Genomic DNA, 23346 nt, shown 5'->3' with positions numbered 1-23346 from the left:
CATATAGTTCAGCAGTTACAGCCCATTTATTCCAGAGAAATTAAAACACATAGATACACAAAAACCTGTACATGAATATTTATAGATAGCAGCTTTATCCTGTAACAGTCCCAAACTAGATGTCCATCAATGAGCAAATAGCTAAACAAACTATGGTACACTCATACCATGGAGTATTACTAAACAGTAAAAATGAATGAACTATCGATATATGCAATGATTTGGTTGAATATCCACAGGATTATGCCAGGTGAGGAAAAAAAAAAAAAGAAACAAATCTGAAGAGGTTACATACTGTATGATTCCATTTATATAATATTCTTGAAATGACCGAATTATAGAAATGCAGAACAGATATGTGGTTGTCCAGGATTAAGGAATGGGCGATGGAGGAAAGAGAGAAGAAAGTAGGTGTGCGCTATCAAAGGGCAACATGAGGGATCCATGTGGTGATGGAAATGGTCTGTAATATCTTGATTGTATTAATGCCAATATTCTGGTTGTGATATTGTACTGTGGTTGTGCAATATATTACAATTGGGAGAAACTAGGTAAAGGGTACATAGATATCTATGTATTATTTCTTATAACACAGGTGAATCCACAATTTATCTCAACAAAAAGTGGGATGCTGCTGAAACAGTATTTATGGATAAATATATAGCACTAAATGTCTCTATTAGAAAATAATTAAGAAAATAATAAATCAATGACCTTGGCTGCAACTTTAGGAAGCTACAAAAAGAACAACAAATTAATCCGAAGTAAGTAGAAGGAGGAAATAACCAGAGCAGAAATCAGTGAAACTGAAAACAAAAAAGCAACATAGGAAAAAAAAATCAGTAAAACTAAAGCTGGTTTTGTTTTTAGAATTATCAATTAATAATCCTCTAGCCAACCTCTTATGAATCTTCATTTTAAAATGCCAAAACTATAGAAATTATTGGTGGAGGGAGAGAGGTATGACTGTTAAGAGGTAGCATAAGGGAGATCTTTGTGGTGCTATTATAGCTCTTTGACTGCAGTGGTGGTCACATAAATCTGCATATTTGATAAAATACACTGACCTACACAAACATATTTTATCAATATCAATTTCCTGCTTCTTATACTTTAAGATGTAAGATGTAGGGGAAAACTAGGTGAAGGCAACATGGGTCCTCTCTGAACTACCTTTGTAACTTCCTGTGAATCTCTATTTCAAAATAAAAAGTTAAAAAAAGTACACTAGTACTTTATCAGGAGCCCAACAGTAGAATCATAAAGTAATTACTACTATGGTAAACCTAAAAATTGACAAGTGATACAGAGAAGAAAAGAAAAGGCCTCTGGAAAAGAATCATTCACACACACACACGTATATAATAGATACGCACGCACACCCACGCACACACGCGCGTGTGCGCCCCTACCTTTTCTTCTTTGAGACAGGTCTTGCTTTGTTGCCCAGGCTGGAGTGCAGTGGCCCGAACATGACTCACTGCAGACTTGACCTCCCAGGCTCAAGCTATCCTCCCACCTCCAACCCGCCAAGTAGCTGTGACTACAGGTGGATGCCAGCATGCCTGGCTAATAAAAAAAAAAAAATTTTTTTTGGTAGAGACAGGGTCTCACTATGTTGCTCAAGCTGGTCTCAAATTCCTGGCCTCAAGTAGTCCTCTCACCTCAGCCTCCTAAAGTGCTGGAATAACAGGCCTGAGTCACTGCACCTGGCATATTGATCTTTTATTTCTCACTATACATGTGTGCACTTGTACATACATACATACTTGTACACACATACACATGTAGTGGGAAGTAAAAGATCAATAAGGAAGCATTTCTAAAAATTTACAGTCAGCCATTTACAAGAGCAGAAAAGCAATAGGCCAGGCATATGTCCCATAAGTCAATCTATTTACCCTGTAGTGTTCCTAAAATGTAAGAGAGAGATGAAAACAAGTTTGTTAATTCCCAAATTTGAGGGCCAGACATCTTAAGAGCAAATATTACTAAGTCTCATATTTTGTAAAGGGTTAGTACTTTGAAGCCTACGATGGTATTAGAAGGATAAATATATAATCCCCCTTCCCTCAAACAAAACAAAGAAATCATCCCATACTAGGAAGCATGGCCCTCAAGTACTATGCTACCTGAAAATCAAGGAAGATCAAACGATTTTCAGTATTATAGTGTTTTCTGAGGCAGAAAAATATGTAATATTTTATTTAGAAAGACTTTCATAGGTTTGTGGCAAACTTCAGATACTAAAAAGCTAACTACAGTATGTAATTAAACAGTACATCCCATTTTCCCAGGCAAGGAAAATCTTTTTTATACTATGCTTACACCAAATATCAAGGGATACATCCCATGGCTAGAGCGACTTGATTCTTTTATTCAATAAAGGGAGTTATACTCGCCACCCGATAGCACTGTTAAGATGGATTTATGCATTACCACTATTTAAGACTAAGAAATAAAAACATGCAAAAGATCCCCTAGTACCTTTTCATCCAAGTCTGAACCTTTTATTTGTTCACTGAAGTCTCCCAGTGTTTCATTTTCAGAGGTCTCATTAGCAACTTCTCCTAAGGAAGTGTTTGCATCTTTGGGATCATGTTTTATTTCACTTGCTGAAAAGAAATAATATTCAGCTATAGAAACTTTAAAGACAAAATAACTGAGTTATTCAAAGGCTGTTGTAAAAAATGACTTAGAATTCAGAGGCTCTTTTAAGGTCTAATGTGACAAATATGAAGCAGAGTTTTCAGCGAATAATGCAATAATTCCTCTTTATTAAAATAACTCCATTATATTATATAAAAAGAAACAGATATTTAAGAATTTTTCTTGATCATCTTAAGAATTTTTAATTTTAAATATACTTATTTTAAATATACTTATAAAATAAAATATATTTTAAATATACTTGTAAAATTTGAAAGTCAAAGTAAAATTAACTTTCATACTAAGTTATGCCCTGTGAAATAAAGATTCAGGTATTTAAACTTCTGACTACCTGTTAACTATATATATATTTTTTTGAGACAGAGTTTTGCACTGTTGCCCAGGTTGGAGTGCAGTGGCGCGATCTCGGCTCACTGCAAGCTCTGCCTCCCGGGTTCACATCATTCTGCTGCCTCAGTCTCCTGAGTAGCTGGGACTACAGATGCCCACCACCAACCTCGGCTAATTTTTTGTGCTTTTAGTAGAGATGGGGTTTCACCATGTTAACCAGGATGATCTCGATCTCCTGACCTCGTGATCCACCTGCCTCAGCCTCCCAAAGTGCTGGGATTACAGGCATGAGCCACCGCCCCCGGCCAACTATAAAATTTTTTTAAGCAACTGAGATTTAAAATGTGATAAAGCTAAAATACATATTTCAATTTCAAAATAAGATGACAAACACTGCTGAGGTTAGTTACCTATCTTTTGTTAGATAAAGCCTAACAAAGTTATTTATTAAATAATCAAACAGAAAATATCTCAATCTGATCTTCCAAACAGTCAATTAAAACAGAAAAATTGACAAACTATAAAACATATGGTCAACAGACCCTAAAATGAAAAGTTTCCTGTTCTAATGAATTCATCTTGACTAGGCCTGCATGGAGATATAAAGAGATGGTTCAATATTGAATATTCTGAAAATGTCAACTTTTACCTGCTGAGTTGGAAGCACAGATGTCTGGCTTTATCGGTCCACAGTCCAGTACAGGAAGTTCTCTACTATAAAGCAAACAGAGCTTAAACATTGTAACAGATTCTAAGCAGAACTATCTAAACATTATCTCTAAACATTACATAATAATCACTTTAGCTTCTGGTGAACATCAGCTCAAGTCCTCCAGGGCAGAGTACTTACTATAACGAGGCTCAGAACCCAGTGCACCTGTGTGGATTCTTTGTTTGGCTCTTTAATCACATATGCCTCAACTGTTAGGGGGTGCTGCCACTCAAACTTTGTTACTGAGAGCTTGACAACATATACAAAGCATGTAAAACTCAAAAAAGTATTACATCAATACAAGATAGTGTTTACTCTTTTTTTTTTTTTTTTTGAGACGGAGTTTCACTCTTGTTGCCCAGGCTGGAGTGCAATGGCACAATCTTGGCTCACTGCAACCTCTGCCTTGTGAGTTCAAGTGATTCTACTGCCTCAGTCTCCTGAGGAGCTGGGATTACAGGCATGCATGCCCAGCTAATTTTGTATTTTTAGTAGAGATGGTGTTTTGCCATGTTGGTCAGGCTAGTCTCAAACTCCTGACTTCAGGTGATCAACTGGCCTTGGCCACCCAAAGTGCTGGGATTACAGGTGTGAGTCACCGTGCCTGGCCAATTTCTACTCTTAAGCATGTATATGTATGTCATATGGTCAATGTCAAAGGAAGACAGCTTGAAAGCAGCTTAGTTTTTTTTTGGTAGTCCCTAAAGACAACTTAGAGTCTGAAGATTATATAGAACAGAGTTAGACCAGTCTGGGTTCAAACACTGTTCTGCCACTTGCTGTATAAACTATGGCAAAACTACTTAACTTCTCTAAGTTTAATCATATCTGTAAAATGAGAATACCACTAACCACAAGGTATTGTGAGGATTAAATGAGATAAGATGTCCTTAAAGCCAGTATCATAGGCCCAACAGATGAAAACTACATTTATAGGAGCCACTCAAATACAAATGGCCAAACACTATTCCATTTTTAATCACTTAGACAAAAATTTAAAACATATAAAAGTACACAGAACAAAATAAACACTCATAATCCCACTATTTGTTCATTTAACAAGTGGATAAGCATATCCTTCAGCACTGCGACTGCTCACTGGTTCAGAATTACTTCCTAGCCAAGAAAGAGGAAAACTAAACAAAACATTTTGTATTTACCATTCTTTGAAGTTTGGAAAACAAAGTAGTTTTTCCCAATGTAAACCCTAGAAACAGTAAGTATAGTTTAAAGGACGGGGAAATAATACAAACAGAAAACATACACAAATGCAAATCTTTCTCTAACCCGGACCTTTCTACATTCATATCTAGCTATCTACTAGAATATTTCCATCTCAGTATCTCAAAGGCCTCTTCAACTTAAAATGTCTAAATCTGACCTCCCCAATATAGCTCTTTTGCATGGGAGATGGATGGTAATGTTCTTCTCCCATGCAAAAGATGGTATGGTAATGCCATGGATGGTAACGAGATAAAAGAGAAACCAGGTATCAACCTTAACATCTCCCTCTGCCTCACCCCCAACTGATGAATCAATATTCACTTCTTAAACCTCCCACAAATTCACTCCCACTTCTGTGTAAAGTCACCACATTCTTTCAGCTTATTACAATAGGTCCCTGTCAGTTTATCCTTCACACCAGAGCTATAATTATTTTTAAAAGTAAATGTGATCAAATTATGTCTCTTATTTAGAAGCCTTTCCATGAATTCCTATATGCTCAGCATAAACTTCACACTCACCATAAATTCTAGTTTGCCTAGGAAGGTCTGTTTACGCCTATTGTCCTGGCATATTAACAGCTCCTCATGTCCTCAAAAGCTTTGCAATCCAGAAGGTAAATTCTATGGTCATTTTACTCTCACAGCCCTTCATGACAGTTTTTGCACATTCTGTAGCTTCATTTCTTGCTATTTGAACACCAAGCCATGGGACGTTATTTTGGTGTCTCAGTTTTCCTCAACAATTAGCTAATCCCTACTTATCCTTTAGTGATCATTTTAAACGCCACTTTCACAAGGAGGTGTTTAACATCTTGCACTTGTCCTACCATTTTATGGTACATGCTTATTTGCCTCCCTGAAAGCACTGTGAGGACAAGGCTTATATATGTCTAGTTGTTCTCTACACATGCAGCACCTAACATATTCTATGCTAAGGAGACCCAAATGAAGATGCCACTCCCCTTTCTAGCAATTCCAGTACAAGGTGAGGCTCACATACAAGCAGACATAATATACTGAGATATGTGCCAAGAGAACTACTGGAACAAATTCCTGGAATAATATCTCAGATGTGATTTGATGGATAACTGAATGCAAAGAAAGGGACTTTCAGATAAACATATGCAAAAGGCCTAAAGTACATGGTGCATTGTAGAAACAGTGAGCTGCTTGCTATGCTTATCTTTCATTAGCCTTTCACCCCACTTTCCTCCCTCCAATACCATAGTTGCCAAAGAGGGAGTGGATACAGATCCACAAAGAGCCTTAAAAAGCCATGCCAAGCAATTCAGACTATCCCCAGGTGGCTGAAAGCCAGTGAAACACTCTCAACAGTTACTGGCAGATCAATTTCTATTTAGAATATCACTATGACAAAAGATATATTAAGAGAGTTTAGGAAGATTAACCAGGAGCTCATTACAATAATCTAGGAGAAAAATAAGAACATAGAGAGAACTGAGAGGAAGGAACAGCCATGAGAGGTACTGAGGTAATAACATGAACAGAATTAAGTGACTTAATAGAGAACTGAGGGATGCTTCCTTGGCCTCTAACTATCCCGAAAGTTCCATTCATAAATAGGTACAGCAAGTATATTAGTTAAATTTCCAAGTATTAAGATAGTATTTATAATACTGCTAGTATAATCTATATAGATGTGGGAAACTTTTTATTATGAAAATAGCTAATTTACAAGGAAAGTAAAATTACACATGCAAACTCTCATAAGAAACAGTTTATTTTTGTCTGGAATTTCAGAGACAAAAAGTTAAATTCACTGAGGTGAAAAAAAATCACAAAGTGAGCAAAATTGTAATTTACACGAATATTTTACAGTTTTGCATTGGTGTAGTTACAGTTCTGAATTGGTAAAATGAAAAAGGGAAAAATGAAGGGAAGAACAACAAAAGGAGATAAAAGAGATTTGGATGAGGCTACAGAGATACAGATAAGCAAAGAGAAGATCTGAGTAAAAAGGAGAAGACAGAGTAAAACAGGTTTAAGCCAACTTTGAAGAGCCATACAGATTATATCAAGCTTATTCTCTACCAGAGCACTTTTCATGTGGATAATGAAATCTATTTAGTGGGTCACAACCAAGAAATTTTTTAATGAAATCGAATATGAAATATAAGACTATATCAGTTGTAGCAAGGAAAATAATTGTTTTCATAAACCTATAATTTCATATATTTATAAATATGTACCAGATTGTAATATAAAACAGATCTTTATTGAGGATAATTGGCAAAATGGCTGGAAGATGATTGCTTTAGAATAATTACTATCAGAAAAAGTCTGAAAACTATTGCCCAAGGAAAAAGTTTAGGGTTTAGCATAGTGGCTCACACCTGTAATCCCTACAATTTGGGAGACTGATGTGGGAGGATTGCTTGAGTCCAGGAATTCAATACCAGGTTGGGCAACACAGTGAGACTTAGTCTCTACAAAAAGAGAAGAACATTAGCCAGGTGTGGTGGCATGCACCTGTAGCGCCAGCTACTTGGAAGGCTGAGGTGTGAGGATCATTTGAGCCTGGCAGGTAGAGGTTGCAGTGAGCCATGATGGCATCACTGCACTCCAGCCTGGGCAGCAAAGCAAGACCCTCTCTCTCTCTCTAAGAAAAAAAAAAAAAAAATTCAGAATGTCACTGCCTCCTTTTGAGATGCTAATTGTGGTCAGTATTCATTTACTTACAAATACCCATATTCTGTTTCTGGATAGAACTGCTACAAATTTACTGGGGCACATATTATGCAAGTAGTAGTGGCCCTAAGCAGAGAAATATTATAGTATCCAATTCACCAAGGCAGAGGTTCCCTAGCCTGATGCCACACTGTACTGTTAGGTCTCCTGATATTACAAATGATCAATCAGGTACAATACTGTTTATTCCAGCAAAGACAAAGAATAGTTTACGTGACCTGAAAGAGAGAAGAAAAAAACTCAGAATAGTGTTTCTTAATAGTGTCCACCTGCTACTTTAAAGAGGCAGCAGAGATGAGAGGAAAGGGACCTCAAGTAAAATAATGTTCTGCAGTAGTTTGCAGAGTAATTGAATTAAATATATAGGAAGAACCAAAATGCCGCTCTTCCAGCATGCTGTTTTGCAGAGCAGGGACAGACTTTGGAGCAGGTTGCCTTGAGTTCAGATGTCAGCTCTGATACTTGCAAGCTGGGTCCTTTAGAAAGTTAATCACTTTGATTTAAGTATAAAAATAGGGTGAGTTTCAACCTCAGAATTGTTTCACTAAATAAAATAAGTAATGTATCTAGCACAGGGTAGACATTAAATATCAGTTCTTAAGATTAAAATTTAGTAAAAATTTAATTTTTATAAAAATTTAATAAAATTTTGCAGTAAAGTTAGAGCACATTAGATATGCAGCGCAATGGGACAATGAAGAAAAGTAAGTTTCATAAAAGACAATGAATCTCAATATATAAGGGAGAGAAAAAAGATCTTTATTTTTGGTGGAAACCTGTTTTTTTTTTTTTTTTTTTTTTTTTTTTGTCATTTGATGGTAAAATTGGTAATAAGACTACTCTACTCTAGAAGTCCTCTCTTGGGGAACGAACTGGGATTAAGTCAGACTCTGAGAAAGTAAGTTACTTGAGACAGGATATAATTTGCCCAGCATAGATCCAGGCTAGACATGGGTCTAATGAGACTCAAATGCCTGGGCAAAAGTGGTAGGCTTTTATTTTCTGTGCATTGGTACCAGATATTTATCCCTCAGAACTTTATTATTTACTGGCTCCAGAATCTACAATGGCTGCCTATGGATTTGAGACCAAGTTGTGAAGGTGGTAAATAACTGATCCCCACTGATCACCAACATCAATTCCATACAAAATTCAAGTTTTTGTGCCTAACTTTCCAACCTCCTTAATCTAGCATCACCCTACTTATAAAATCTTATTTCCCACTATTGTTCAGTGTCTACTTGCTTAAGAAAGAAAGGATTTACTGTCTCCATTTACATGTAATCTAATTCAAGCACTTCAGAAATGGCCTGCAATATTCTCAAATAGGAATTGAAACCTTAATTCTCCTTCCCATCTCAATATATGAGGGACTGGACTTGCAAATAAAAGTAAGACACTGACATTTCCCACCCTCACGAAATCCAACAGTTTAGCAAGTGAGAGATTAAATTATACCACCATGAAATCAATGCCACAACTAAGGTAGCATAAAGTGCTATGGGAATGCATAAGGGATTTCCACCTCTGCCTGATGGAGTCAGGAAAACCTTTAACCTTCCGTACACAATCACGCTTACATGTACTTTTGCCTTTCTGCCCACATATTCCTCATTATTCCTCCTTCCCTACCAAACTTCTTTTCTTCTTCTCCTTTGTCAATCTAAACAAATCCAAACTTCAAGGATCAATACAAATTTTTGCTTTTCCAAGGTATCTTTCATTCTTCTCTTTTCTAAACTCCTACTACTCTTAGTACTTCAGTTTATATACTTTTGTTTAAAACACATTAGTCCCTCACTCCTCCCCCCTCCTCCCTACCTATATAGCAATTCCCCTGAATTTTTGGCAGACACTTAAAATCTCAACAATCTACTGTGTGGTATCATTTAACTGATATTTCAGCATATAATAATCCTATGTTCTAGAACAGATTAACTGTCCAGCACTGACTATTACAGACATTCTCAGATCATTTCCAATGACACAGCCTATTTCAAACATTTTACCAATTTCAGCCATTACACATTTCCAAGCTCATCAGTTCAAGTTTTAGTGAATGAGTTCTAGTATGCTTCTAATGTTTTAGATTTTAACATGGACTTTCCCCACTGTGGAGACTAAAAACAAATAAGCATTCTCTCACGACTTAGACACCTTACAAATTCTCCCCAATCTGGTCTGAGAATATTTTCCCCAGTGATTAAGTCAGCTCAGGTTTGTCTACTTGTTTTACCAAAAGGGGCAGTCCAGAGTTTCTGACAATATATGGGCCTTGCCCTTTCATCTTCTACTTTTATTCCTGTAAAATAAAAATTCATTCTAGCAGGCTTCAGCCTCTCAGTGTCTTAGAAGGGAGAAAAGAGAGCATATGAAGTAGCAACTGGCTGGTAAAAGGGACATAGCTGAAATTTGAAATTATATTTTAAGCTTCATTTAGTTCTAGAACCATTAATGAGTTTCTGTGCAACTACTGATAGAATCTCTGGTTATCAGGTCTTCATTTTTCCCTGTTAAGGTTTATCCTAGCACTGTGGATGACTACAAAACTAGTATTTCCAGTGCAGAATAAATATAAAAATATTAAAATAATACTGAGAAGATGTTCAAGTTTGTTTAAAAACAGAAACTTTAGAGGTAGATAAAAGGCAAAGAAGAGCCAATAAAAGTATAACTGATGCTTCTGAAGTGAAGAAAAATGAAGTTCAAAGATAGTAACAAAAAAAGCTATCTGAAATAAACACCTGATACTGCAAACCAAAATGGCTAACCTTGTCTCAGGAAAAACTGATATGTAATTACCATTCCCAAGGTGGAAAACAAGAAGAAACAATAAAGGCAGTTTAAAGTGGAACAGTGGGAGTATTAGTTTGGCCTCAGAGTTTTTGACTACAACACATAATGCCAGAAAGCAAGAGAGCAATGTCTACATAGCTGTGAGGGGGAAATACGTAAACTAAGAATTTTACACACAGACAACCTGCTCTTAGACAAATAATTCTCATGCACCCAAGATTTTAGGGAACACAGTAATTATGAACTCTTCTTAAAAATATTTCATTGCTCTGAAATCTAGCCAACTAAGTGATGAATCAAAATAGTCAAGATTAGGCCAGGCACAGTGGCTCACACCTGTAATCCCAGCACTTTGGGAGGCCAAGGCAGGTGGATCACTTGAGGTGAGGAGTTGGAGACCAGCCTGGCCAACATGGTGAAACCCCGTCTACTATAAGTACACAAAAAATTAGCCAGGAGTGGTGGCATGTGCCTGTAATCCCTGCTACTCAAGAGGCCAAGGCAGGAGAATTGCTTGAACCTGGGAGGCATAGGTTGCACTGAGCCGAGATCTGCCACTGCACTCCAGCCTGGGCGACAGAGCAAGACTCCCTCTCAAAAAAATAAAAAAAAATAGTCAAGATTAGAGGAAAGTAAAAAGGACTGGTGGTAGGGACTGAATCAATTTAAATAGAAAACTAACAGTGAGAATCTTTGGAGTTCAGATTATTGAAGGAATGCACATGGCACAAGGCTTAGTAATACAAAATAAACTTTAAACAAAAAAGTGGGGTAGGCAATATTAGGAGAAAAAGTGTGTACAAGTATGTTCATCTTTCATATGAAGAAAGCAAACACTGCTGTCTAAAGTTGGAAAGCAATTTTTATAAGTGAAGCTAAAACTCAAACTTTTAAACAATTTTCCTCATTAACTTGAGAACTTCAAGAAACTAATTTCTTGTGGTAAAGAAGTATATTAATTCAGCAATCCATTTCATTCCACTTTCATTTCTCTGCCTCTTTTGGTTAAGTGTAAATGAAATTATCTTTAATGTTTTTACTAAAAAATGGCATGATCCAATTTTTTCTAGTATTATATCTATTTATATGTATAGATAAATGTCTGGAATGACGCATACAAATAGCAATTAATTTGTTACTTGGGTGGTGGAATTTCCCCCCCAACACCACTTTTTACTTTAATTAACATGTATCATGTTTTAAAATCAGCCATTATTCTTTAAAAAAAGAATAAAGAACAAACGTCCTGCACTTTAATTCACAACATTTATCTCTTTCTAAATTTGGCTTAGTTCACTGTCAACATCTTGTCAGTCAACAGAGATGTTTGCTCTTGAATGCAGAATTTACTCTGATTTTCCTTTGTATTCCTCCAAGGAAGTATGGTGTAACAGTTAAAAATGCCAAAACCTTCTCTATTCATTATTTAATTTAATCCTCACAACCCTGAGGCAAGTACTTTCCCTTTTTACAGAAAGATGAAATAATTTGCCTAAAAGGTCACATAGTTGTTATGTGGTAACAAGAAGATTCAAAAATCAAGGTCAGACTACAGAGACGAAGCTCTTAATCACTAGGTTTAGAGTAAGATAGGCCTAGGTTCAAATCCAGATTCTGTTACCAGGAGTGTGATCTTGGGCAAGTGACAAATTTATCTTCATTTTTTTCCATCTTCAAAACAGACAGATTACCATGCTACCTCATTACATGGTTAAAAAAATCAATAAAACTCTTGGTTCTCCATTTGGCACACAGAGAGCATTATATTTGGTGATAAGTTTCAAGTTCTTGTAACAATAAGACCATCAAGAAGAGTTTGATACCCCAAAGGTAACAGAAAATAAATGGCAAAGAAACTTAAGTCATGCACCACTGAATCTTAATGAAAAGTGTTTTCATTTTTCTTTTAGTCTGTTCACAAAATACTATGATATTCAGGTATTATATAAACAACAGCTTCAGGAATTATAAAATTAAGTAAAATATGACATATTATTAAATCAATTTGGGGCCAAGCAGAACAGATTAAGTTCCTGAGCATGAACGTTACTACTTGGCCCCATTCAAAGTTGCATTGGGCAAACTAGTCCTATTTGAGGGAAAAATCATCATTTATAACCACTGCCTTAAAAGTAAAACCATGAAGAAATTCTATACTGTTTATCTCTGAAAATTAGTTTAACTTTTGACTCTACTTTCAAACCCTAATTACTTCAAACAAAAATTTCCAAGGCTTCTCTGTCCCCTGAAAAATGAACTTTTTATCGAATAAGGAGGCTATAGAAAATGGATTAAAATAGATAGCACTGATATTAATAAGTAACCTGGCTGAAATAAACGTTTATCTGCATATTTATAATAATTAAAGAACATTTGAAAATAAACTTAATTGACTTTTGAAAGAAGCAATCTCCATCATTTAAAAAGCCACTCTATGGGTGGGTTGCGGTGGCTCATGCCTGTAATCCCAGCACTTTGGGAGGCTGAGGTGGGTGGATCACAAGGCCAGGAGATCAAGACCATCCTGGCTAACACGGTGAAATCCCCGTGTCTATTAAACACACACACACACACACACACACACACACACACAAATCAGCCGGGCGTGCTGGAGGGCACCTGTAGTCCCAGCTACTCGGGAGGCTGAGGCAGAAGAATGGCATGAACCTGGGAGGCGGAGCTTGCAGTGAGCCGAGATTGCGCCACTGCACTCCAGCCTGGGTGACAGAGTGAGACTCCGAAAAAACAAAAAACAAACAAACAAAAAAAAGGCCACTCTATGAACCATAAATTCTGATGAGCTAATCTTTTCTATCTTCCAAGATACACATAATTCATTATTTTGACTCTAAGTTTTATCATAATGACATTTCCAGGTATCAGCAGTAATAATGGCATATTACATTTAATAAATAACTGGGTTAAAAAATAATGGAGCTTCAATATCACTGAATACATTAGTGAAACCTAAGAGTAGAGACTGCTTTTCTAACCCCCAACAATCTGCACTAAAAGGCATACTTGAACATGCATACCTTAAGTCATCACTTGGTTCTTTTTTTACTGGAGTTTCCACATACTTGGAGTCTGTTGATTGGTGCTCTCCAGGAACATTGGGCTCCTGGCTTATCCTGGGGACCTCTGAAGTAAATGAGAGTTCCCCTTCATTGGAGACTCCAAAGAGGTCTGGGTCATCTTGAATTACATCAATTAAGAGGACGTCATCTTCATATGCTTTAAGAATATCTGGAAATCCTACTTCTGAAAAATTCTTAGTTATTTTTCTACCCCTAACTTCACTGGAAACTGGTCGGAATGTTTCTTGTTTATTACAGCAGAAGGAAGGACTTTTCTCTACATACCCAGGATCACAAGAAAAAGCATTATTTTCAACTGTGAGAGAAGCAACTTCTTTATTAGAAACAATATTGCCTGGTTCAGAGAAGTGATTAGATGGTTTGCTACTGTTACCATGCTTTGTAAAGCTTGGAGAAATACTACAGGAATTCTTATTGTAGAATGAGTCAGAACTAGCTTGCACTGGAGTTACACTATTTTGTATGCTCAAAGTTTGAGGTCCTAACATCGTCATGGAGACATTTTCTTTACTCCTATTCTGTCTTGTATCTGCTCCAGATAAATTGTCCAGAAGTTCTAGAGGACTGTAAGCTTCTCTCTCTGATGACTTGGCATTTACTTCTTTTCTTTTTTTTGTTTTATTCTTAAGTAAAGGAATTTTAAAATTAGTCAGTCGTCCTGTGTTCAATATTTTAACCAAGTCTGGAACTACAAATGTTTGTTTAGCAACACATGCTTTTCGATGAATAGTTTTGCCTGTAGAGTTATTTGCTTCCTGACCATCTTTGGAAGCTGCTGTCAAATTAAGTTTTGTTAAATGACCTCTATCTCTTTTTTTATTTCCTGTTAAGCTTTGAGTATCACTGGTTAATTGAGTATCTTCAGTAGTGTTAGAAATTACCTCTGACCCACTTCTGCTCAGTTCCTCTGATTTTATCTTTTTATCATCCTTGATTATAGGTTCCTTTATAACCATTAAAGTATGTTCTACTGCAGAAACTGAAAACAAACAATTCAAATTAGAATCTAATTTTTCTTTACTTGAAGATTCAGTGTTTGTTTCTGTTAAGGAACTTTGTAATAATAATTTGGAGTCGGTTAAGTGGGTCTTGTTTGTTTGGTGTTTAGGGACATCAACTTTCTTACAACTTTTCTGAGACCCAGGAAGAAAGTAACTTGATTCTGGCAAGGAAGCCTTTTTCCAACACCAGGCAGATATTCTAGCACATGAATAATAGGGCCAAGTTCTTTTACCAGTCATAGGTATTGTTCTCTGACAGCTTAACTTCAATTCTTCAGAGTCACTTTTTAAATCTTCCCGTGAAGATCTCCTTTCAATATGGTACTCAGGTGATTTCCCTATGCAGCTTTTCGATTTAAAATCCTCTTTCAGCGCCATGTTTTCATATCCTAAGGGCTCTGAAGCATTCTCTGTTTCTTCTTTCAAAAGTGGTTCGATGGTTTTCTGAAACACAGCATTTACATGATGTTCAGAACTTGTTTCTTTTTCTACCATTTCTGGGACACTTAATAAATGATCCATCAAAGAGACTGTATTATGGCTTACTTTTCTCAAAACATTTAAAGGACTTTTAGCCTCTGCTTCTTTACCATCAGCAATCATTTGATTTTCTTGCAACATCAACTCAGACTTGTTATACTCATTAGAGAAGTTCATCTGAGTAACTGTTTCATCCGCTTTTTCAGACAACTTCATCCTTTTCCTGGGTTTTCGCCCAACACTGCTCTCCTCTATTGAATATTTATTTTTTTCACGTTGAAGGCAGGGAAGCAAGCCATTGATTTTACTTTGGTATAAATCACTCTCTTCTGGTAGTAACTTATTTACTCCCATTACATTTTCTTCAGTTTGTAAGAGTTGAGGAATATTACTTGTGTCACTCTTTTCTGCAAGACTTCTAAAGTTTTCTTTCTTTGAGAAATTTTCTGCTACATGCATACATCCACCATCAGGCTCATATGGCAGGTTGTTTTCATCATTACAATCCTTGGAATGGGGAAAACAATTGCAATCACGTAATTTAAAAACGGAATTATTTTCTACTTCAGGTGACAAGATGTTACAAGAATATTTTAGAGTATTCTTGTACAGTTCATCTTGGAATTCAACCTTAATATTTTGTGTAGCCTCATTTTCGGTTATTTTGAGAGGTGGGTTTTCTAAGCTTTTCAGTTTTTTATTTCGAATTCTTCTTTTAATACCTTCTACTATACCTTCCTTACCCAAAGACCGCAAGCACTCCACTGTTTGGAAAGATTCCGAACTGGTTAATGATTCCTTTCTTACCAGGTCAAACCCTGGCTGTGGATCATCACTTGAGGCTTCAGTAACTTTTCTTTTTTCCTTGGCTGATCAAAAAAAAAGAAAACAAAACATATCAGAAAAGATTTTATATTGAGGAGGAAAATGCAATATCATTGAAATTAAAAATTGTGAGGCTATCATTTTTATTTCCCTGAAGAGCTGTATGTAAATACACACTTGTTTTTAAATGAAAGCCTTAATTTCTGTTAAGGAATTACATATAAACCTGTATAAATTCTAAAGCAACTGAATAACGCTTATAACATTGTCATCTCATACTTGACAAAATGGACCACAAGTACGAATTCCTCCTATCATAATTCTGACCAAGGACTCCTAACGGCGAACACCCCTTTTAAAGAAATCCATTTTTTCCCATCTCCTGGTCAACTATGTGCATCAGAAATAACCATGCAGGTTCAAGTTAAAGACTAGTAGTAAAACAAAGATGGAGCACGCTGAGTTGCAAAGGCTAAAGGTAAGTGATCGTGGGTTCTTTCTTACTGTGTCTTTCCGTTTGCAAGGGGAGTTCAGCCTCCTTTGCTGCTTCTAGGCCTCGCCGGTCTGACGGGCTCACCTGGCCCCTGCGCCCCTCCACCCGACGCCTTGCGGCCTTTCCAGCCCCTGATGCCGCAACCGACTTGTCACTTTTCACCTCGCCTCTCCCAGGGGTGGCCCGGGCCACCATTCTCCTCTTTTGCCTATTCTCCCCGCGCCCCCCAGCCTCAGGGCCGCAGCCTCCCGCGGCGCCTGGCCCTGGAGCCTGCCGCTTTCGCAGGTTTCGCACATTGCCTTCAGGCCCTGAGGCCGTAGTCGGGCCCAGGGGCGGAGGTCGTCGCATGTGCCCCGGGGCCGGCCCGCCGGGGTCCCTCTGCACCAGCTCGCAGGAACCCACCGCGGCGCAAAGGCTGCTCCCCCGGCCAGGCACCTATTGCCCTCTGACCCACCCCACACCGCCAGTCACCACAGCCCAGGGCCGGAAGCGGAAGTGGGGCGCGTAAGCGGAAGTGGGGCCTAGTGTCTGGGGCCCCGACTGGTGCTTCGGGATCCAACGGGCAGGAGAGTCGCGAGTTCCGTGCCAGCGTCTTTCCGGAGGGCCTCTCGCGGAGCCCGGAGGAAGGCAGTGGCCACGCCCGATTTCATTGCAAGGGACTGTAGTGGGGCTCATCACATCACAGACCTCCGTTGTCCCTTCCACTAGGCCGAGCTTCCTGGAACCGTTCAGGGCTCATTCTCCCAGGTGGTGCTCCTCACTCCTTGGCTGCTCGCAAAGGCCACTGTCAGCCAGTGGCTTCTAACTCCACACCAAGTCTCCCAGAAGCCCCTGTCTAAAAGCCTTCCTGATATATTCACCCGGATATTCCACAGGCACCTCACACTCAGGTGGGCAAACCAGCTCATCGATCCTCACAAGCTTGCTCCTTTCACATAGGTGGATGTGCCACCATGCGCCTAATTGTTTAAGCCAGAAACGTAGAAACCAGCAGAGACAACCTTCTTTCTACTTCATCCCTCACATCCACTTTCACTAAATCTGCTTGACTGTATTTTGTCAGCCACTCTCCCACTTGCCATTACCGTGGCTCTGGCCCTCAGACTTTCTTGACTGACCTACTGCATCAAGCCTCTGAATCCATCCTTGAGCTATTCCAGTCAAATTTCCACCTCCTTGCCAGGCCATGCCTCTCCTATGAAAGGGGATCCTAGCACTTCTTAGTTTGACCTTTCATGAACTGTTTTTGCTCAAAGACTAAAACTAACAGAAATCAAACTCTAGTGTGGTATCTGCAACCCTATCTGATGTAACCTCTGAAAATTTACCTGGTTTTCTCTTACTGCCACTGCAGGGTAAAAGTTGTGCTTTGATGGAAAACTACATAGAAGTCACCCTTCTGAATTAGTTGATTCTGATTCTATGGCAGTTATTTTACGACTGTGTAAATTATAGATAAGCAATAGCAACACAAAATAATGGTCTATAGACATCCAAATTCTGTCCAATAGAAGTTTAATTGACTTCCCATTTTCACTGTGGAAGAAGCCAGTTTTGCCTCCTTTTTCACATTCATTTCATTCCTGGTCTAGAATGTTTGTTGTTTGGACTTATCCTTTGAACCAATGTTTATAAAATCTGCCTGATGAGAGAATATAATCTTTAATACATGTTCATCTATGACAGCCATTATTTTCTCTTTTTTGAAAATTATCTCATCACCACACATAGCCTGCCCGTAAGCCACGTTGGACTACTACCTGAAGTTCCCCAGATTTCATATACTTTTGTCATGCTTGTGCTTCTGTACTTGACAGTCCTAGAAAGTCTTCCATTGCTCGTCTGCCTGGTGAACTACATATTGCCCCTTCAAGATTGAGTGCAAGGATCACCCATCAAGGAAACTTTCCTGTCACTGTTCACTGTTCTTGCACTTTGAGGGGTAAAGTGTTTCTTCCTGTCTGCAAACACACAGTTCAACTATTTATTTGTGTGTCTCCCTTAGTAGCTTCCTTCCATCCAAGTGCAGATACCTTCCATTAATCTTTCCTTTCTGTGTGTTTAAAGAAGGACCTGGCGAATTTGAATACAAAGCATTAAAGAATGGTAGGTATGATGCATAGAGTGTGACTAATATGGCAGTTTGGATGAGGGGCTCAGGTCGAGTATTCTGAGGAGCTTTTATAAAATGGAATTTAAGTAAAAGAGGTGTAAAAGATACAGAAATTTTTCTTGTTTCTTTCTCCTTGTAAATACCCTTGGTAAAAGGAAAATCAGTTTAAGACTAGCAGAATTTATAACAAGTTATCATAAGCATTTCAGGCTCATTCAACAGTCACTTTATGATTCACTTTATATATCAGTTTCCTCATCTGTAAAATGAAATAGTATCTCCTCAGAGTTCTCATGAGAATTAAATGTGCCAATATTTGTAAAGCAGTAAGAATAATGCCTAGTTGATTATAAACATTAAATAGATTTGTTAAGTAAAAACTTCAGCACACACACACACTGAGTCAGAGTCTCACTCTGTCACCCAGGCAGGAGTGCAGTGGTGTGGACACAGTTCACTGCAGCCTTGACCTCCTGGGCCCAAGTGATGCTCCCACCCTAGCCTCAGGAGTAGCTGGGACTACAGGTGTGCATCACCAAGCCCAGCTCATTTCTTTCTTTTTTTTTTTTAAATAGGGATAGAGTCTCCCTATGTTGCCCAAGCAGGCTTTGAACTCCTGGCCTAAAGTGATTCTCCCACCTCAGCCTCCCAAAGTGCAGGGATTACAGATGTGAACCACCGGCCCTGGCCTCAATATATATTAAAAGGTAGACTCTATAGAATTCTGACATTTACTACCTTCAAAATAAGCATTGCTACTAGAATGTTAGTAAAATAAAGATAAAAATTCAAGAGTCCAGCCTCTGGTCTGAATCTGGAGCCCACTGGCTTCACAGAGGCTGTTCCTGCCACTAGGCACCCACTGCCTTTGGCCCACTTTAAGGACAGATGGTATTAAAGTTGGTTGTAGGCCCAGGAATTTAGAAACTTTTATGACCCATAACTGTTGAACAATATGTAGAACAGGAATGAGCAGAACTTAGTAGCATAGGAAATTCCAAAATCAAGTGCAGTCGTCCCTCCCTATCTGTGGATTCTGCATCCGCAGATTCAACCAAGTGTGTAACAAAAATATTTGAAAAAAAATGAATAAAAGATACAAAATTAAAAACCAATGTAACAATTATTTACATTGCATGAGGTATTGTAAGTAATCTAGAGATGATTTAAAGTATACAGAAGGATGTGTGTAGGTTATATGTAAATACCATGATATTTTATGTAAGGAACTGAATCACAGACTTTGGTATTGAGAGAGGTCCTGGAACCAACCCTCTGTGGACATTGAGGAAGGACCGTATTATACTTAGGGTTCTGCATAGGAAAATTTTAATCTTTATTACAGCTTTTAAAATCCTCATACCAAACTGCTTTCACAGAAAACTTGAGGTTAGATGTCTTTATAAAAAGTTTCCATGCATCTTCTGTTCTCTTCTGTGAAATGATTATCATAATTTTACTTATTATGCATGGCAATATCTGGAAAGGGAAGGCATTATCATTTATCAAAAAAGACTGTCTTCCTAGTGGGAGACCTCACATTCTTGGGAATCCAGAACATGAAGCAGAATATTTACTGATAGCTATTGGGTTGCATCTCAGTCCACACAGAGATGACCTTCTGTGGGTGCCTAAGAGTCCCTTCTCTTCTAGTCCGTTCCCTTTTCCTTTTCTACCCATGTGCTCTTGTCCCTGCATCCTGGTTGACAATATTGCCCAGCCCTTGAAGTCAACTTCAGGGTCACTACTTCTTCAATGTCCTAGTTCTATCCAGAAAAGAGGACAGCAGAGCTACATTCTCTGCATTCCACAACTCTAAGTTGTAGATTATTGATCCTCTGGACTGGCTACATAATTTATGGGCCCCAGTGCAAAATGAAAACTCACACAGCCCTTTGTTCAAAAATTAAAGTTTCCCCATTTCTTTGGGTCTTCATTTCTAAAGGCTTTTGTGTCATGTAAAACTTAAGGAAGTTTGTGAGCTTTCAGCTGGGCATGGTGGCTCACACCTGCAATCTCAGTACTTTGGGAGGCTGAAGCAGGAGGATCGATTGAGCCTAGGTGTTCAAGACAAGCCTGGGCAACACAGTGAGACCCTGTCTCAAAAAAGAAAAAAAAAATTAAAAACTTTCAAGACAGCGACAGCAGAGCATTAAACCAAGTATGGAACCCTGTGCAGCTACACAGGCCATGTCCCCATAAAGCTGACCTTATAGATTCATGTTCTATTTATACAAACATCTATAAGACTAACAGTCCTCTCTATTGCTAATATTTGTCAACTCTAACATCATAACTTCTATCCTTTATTATGCCAGTCCATGGCCAATTTGCAGTTAGAGCAATTCCATACCCTTTTTCTGCCCTGCTATGACTCACAGGGGCCAGCTTCTGATTCTGCATTTTCCATATTCCTGGGTCAGCTGGCTTTGGGTGAGACTAGGCCAATAGAGAACTCTGGCAGAATAAAGAAGGGAGAGTTTTCCCACATTGCTTTCTGCCTTGAACTGCCTAGCAGACAACTGGTACATCTCCCCTGGGGCTCCATCTCTTGCTGGAGGGGCTCTCTGTGGGGGCAGCTTCAGCCATGTGCCTTGAAGTCCCTTTGCCCCTCCAGACTAGAAGTGGTAGTTGCTTTCTGCTGTTATTAATATCTGGGCACCACAAACCTCATTTGATTTCTCAGTTCTTCTATCCCATTCTCTGCAGCACAATCCTGTTTTGTTGGGAGTGATGAGGTTCAGAACATGCTACCCCAAAATATGGCACCTTGGCATTTGAGAAAACAGCAGAAGCAAGATCACTTTTACCCTCCCCCTGCCCTTCTCCCCGAAACAGGCCATAAAATCTAGCTGACGTTTTCCTGAAGTAGGCCATAGACCCTCATTCCAGAGGTGCCCTTCTTGTTCCTGGAAGAAAGCAATATCCTTATCTCTGAAGACACAGGAACACAGAGAAGAACCTGAACAAACAAGCCTTGCTAAGTTCTCCCCAGTTTATTACCATTAGATCACACCCCCTTTGTCCAATTACACTTCTGCACAACTGTCCACTATTTAAGTATAAAAATACACAAGTTTCTCTATTTCTTTGAATCTTCTTTTCTGAAGGCTCCTGTGTCATGTAAAACTTAAGTTTGTGAGCTTTTCTCTTGTTAGTATGTTTTTATTATAGGTGCCTCAGTCATGAACCTAGTGATGATTATGAAAATAAGTATCTTCTCCCCTATGGGAGGAAATATTTTTTTCCTCCTTTGACTTGGGTCCAGTGTTTGGGGGTCTGCAAATTAACTGACAGTAGACATATTAATAGGAGAAAAGACAAAATTTGTGTATTCACTCTGGATCCTTTAGATGAAATGGCTATTCAATCAGCCAAAGATAGAAGTTTATATATCCACTGAAAAAGGAGAAAGGAGGGGGAGAAAGGGCTTCTGTGGAAGAATGAGTAGAAAGTTTGGTTCAAATAAAGTTTAAGCAATTACTAATTCCAGTGATAATAGTTAGTCTTTTTTTTTTTTTTTTTTTTCTGGCTGTAAATCATTCCGAGAGGGAATTATGGTGGTTGGTATTTTCTGGGAGGTCCTGCTTAACTCAGCAAAAGAAGTTTAGATAAGGTCTGCCCGCCTCCTGCTCTCCTGGCTGCTGTTTGTTCAGATGGTTTTAGCTTAAAATAATCCTTATGCCACTGAGGGGCATTTGAGATTCCGACAATTTAAAATACTTAATTTCTTTTTTCCTGGTGAGAGAGCCCCCTCTGTAACTAAAGGAAGCTGGAAGAAACAGTATGAAAGCAAAGACTTGTTCAGTCACAGTGGCAGAAGATGTTCTTTCACTGTCTTGAAATTAGCGTTTAAATAATGCACGAATAAATTTTGTGTTCTCCCAAAACGGTCTCTTATCTTTTCTGCTAAACATTCCCCATGTTTTCTCCAAGTTTGACTTCTTATTCAATTTCTGATTGTAAATCATCTGCCTAGGAATATTATCCAATCCAATGTTCAGCAGACAATAACATATCGGTATCTCTCAAATGTTAAAAAAAAATTAATGATCCTATTTTACGTTGGAGAAAAATGAAAGGTTTCAAAACCTGCCGCTTGCCTCCAGTAATTTTACATCTTAAAGTCCAGACTTCGGAATCTCAATTAACTTTCTATCCACTAGAGGGCCCCAGATCAGAGTCGCCAACGATGACTCACCCTCTTTCCTCAGGCTGCAGGAACTCCAGGCTCTTTAATCTTAAGAGCCTCTCTGATTGTGTCATTGAGTCGGAAGAACTCAATTACTCAATGTAATAAGTCCAAAATGGAACACAATAGGAATCTGTGAGCAGAACAGGACCTTGAAATAATCTAGTCTAACCTCTCCGTTTTACTCCTGAGAGGCAAGAGCAGCTAAGTAATTTAAAAGCGCAGTGAATCAATCATTTCCTAAGCGTTTCCTCTTGGTTGCTGCCTAGCCGCCTGTGCTTCCAAAGTGACCATTCTCCAGGAGGCAAGAACCTGTGGTCTGAAAGAGAGATGGAAGCAAGCTTATTCTACTGCTTCTGCACCCGGCGTACACTTAAGAATGCCTAAGGTGGATGCGCCCATACTCTGGCATCTCCGGAAAGGATCTCGTAATATTTATCCCTCTCAAATTTTAAAGTTAGGGCTGGCTGTGGTGGCTCAGGCTTGTAATTCCAGTACTTTGGGAGGCCGAGACGGGTAAATCACCTAAGGTCAAAAGTTCCAGACCAGCCTGGCCAACATGGTGAAACCCCATCTCTACTAAAAATACGAAAATGAGGCTGGGTGTGATGACTCACTCCTATAATCCCAGCACTTTGGGAGGCCGAGGCAGGTGGGTCATTTGAGGTCAGGAGTTCGAGACCAGCCTGGCCAACATGGTG

General features: G+C 38.6%; 1 protein-coding gene across 1 annotated transcript in view; it reads right to left on the bottom strand.

Moving 5' to 3' along the window:
• The window catches only part of LOC105480302 (testis and ovary specific TOPAZ 1), a 91093-nt gene extending 74282 nt beyond the window's left edge, over positions 1-16811 (bottom strand). The window contains exons 1-4 of the mRNA XM_011738925.2: positions 16352-16811; positions 13479-15891; positions 3650-3714; positions 2488-2615 (exon numbers count right to left, since the gene is read on the bottom strand). Of these exons, the coding sequence (XP_011737227.1) occupies positions 2488-2615; positions 3650-3714; positions 13479-15891; positions 16352-16688 (2943 nt within the window). The 5' untranslated portion in view covers positions 16689-16811. The remainder of the gene's footprint in view (positions 1-2487; positions 2616-3649; positions 3715-13478; positions 15892-16351) is intronic.
• Positions 16812-23346: the final 6535 nt, after the last annotated feature.

The sequence above is a fragment of the Macaca nemestrina genome, chromosome 2 (assembly GCF_043159975.1).
Source record: "Macaca nemestrina isolate mMacNem1 chromosome 2, mMacNem.hap1, whole genome shotgun sequence".
Lineage (NCBI taxonomy): Eukaryota > Metazoa > Chordata > Mammalia > Primates > Cercopithecidae > Macaca > Macaca nemestrina.
The sequence above is the reverse complement of the archived record's forward strand: the minus strand, read 5'-3'. Positions and strand labels throughout refer to the sequence as shown.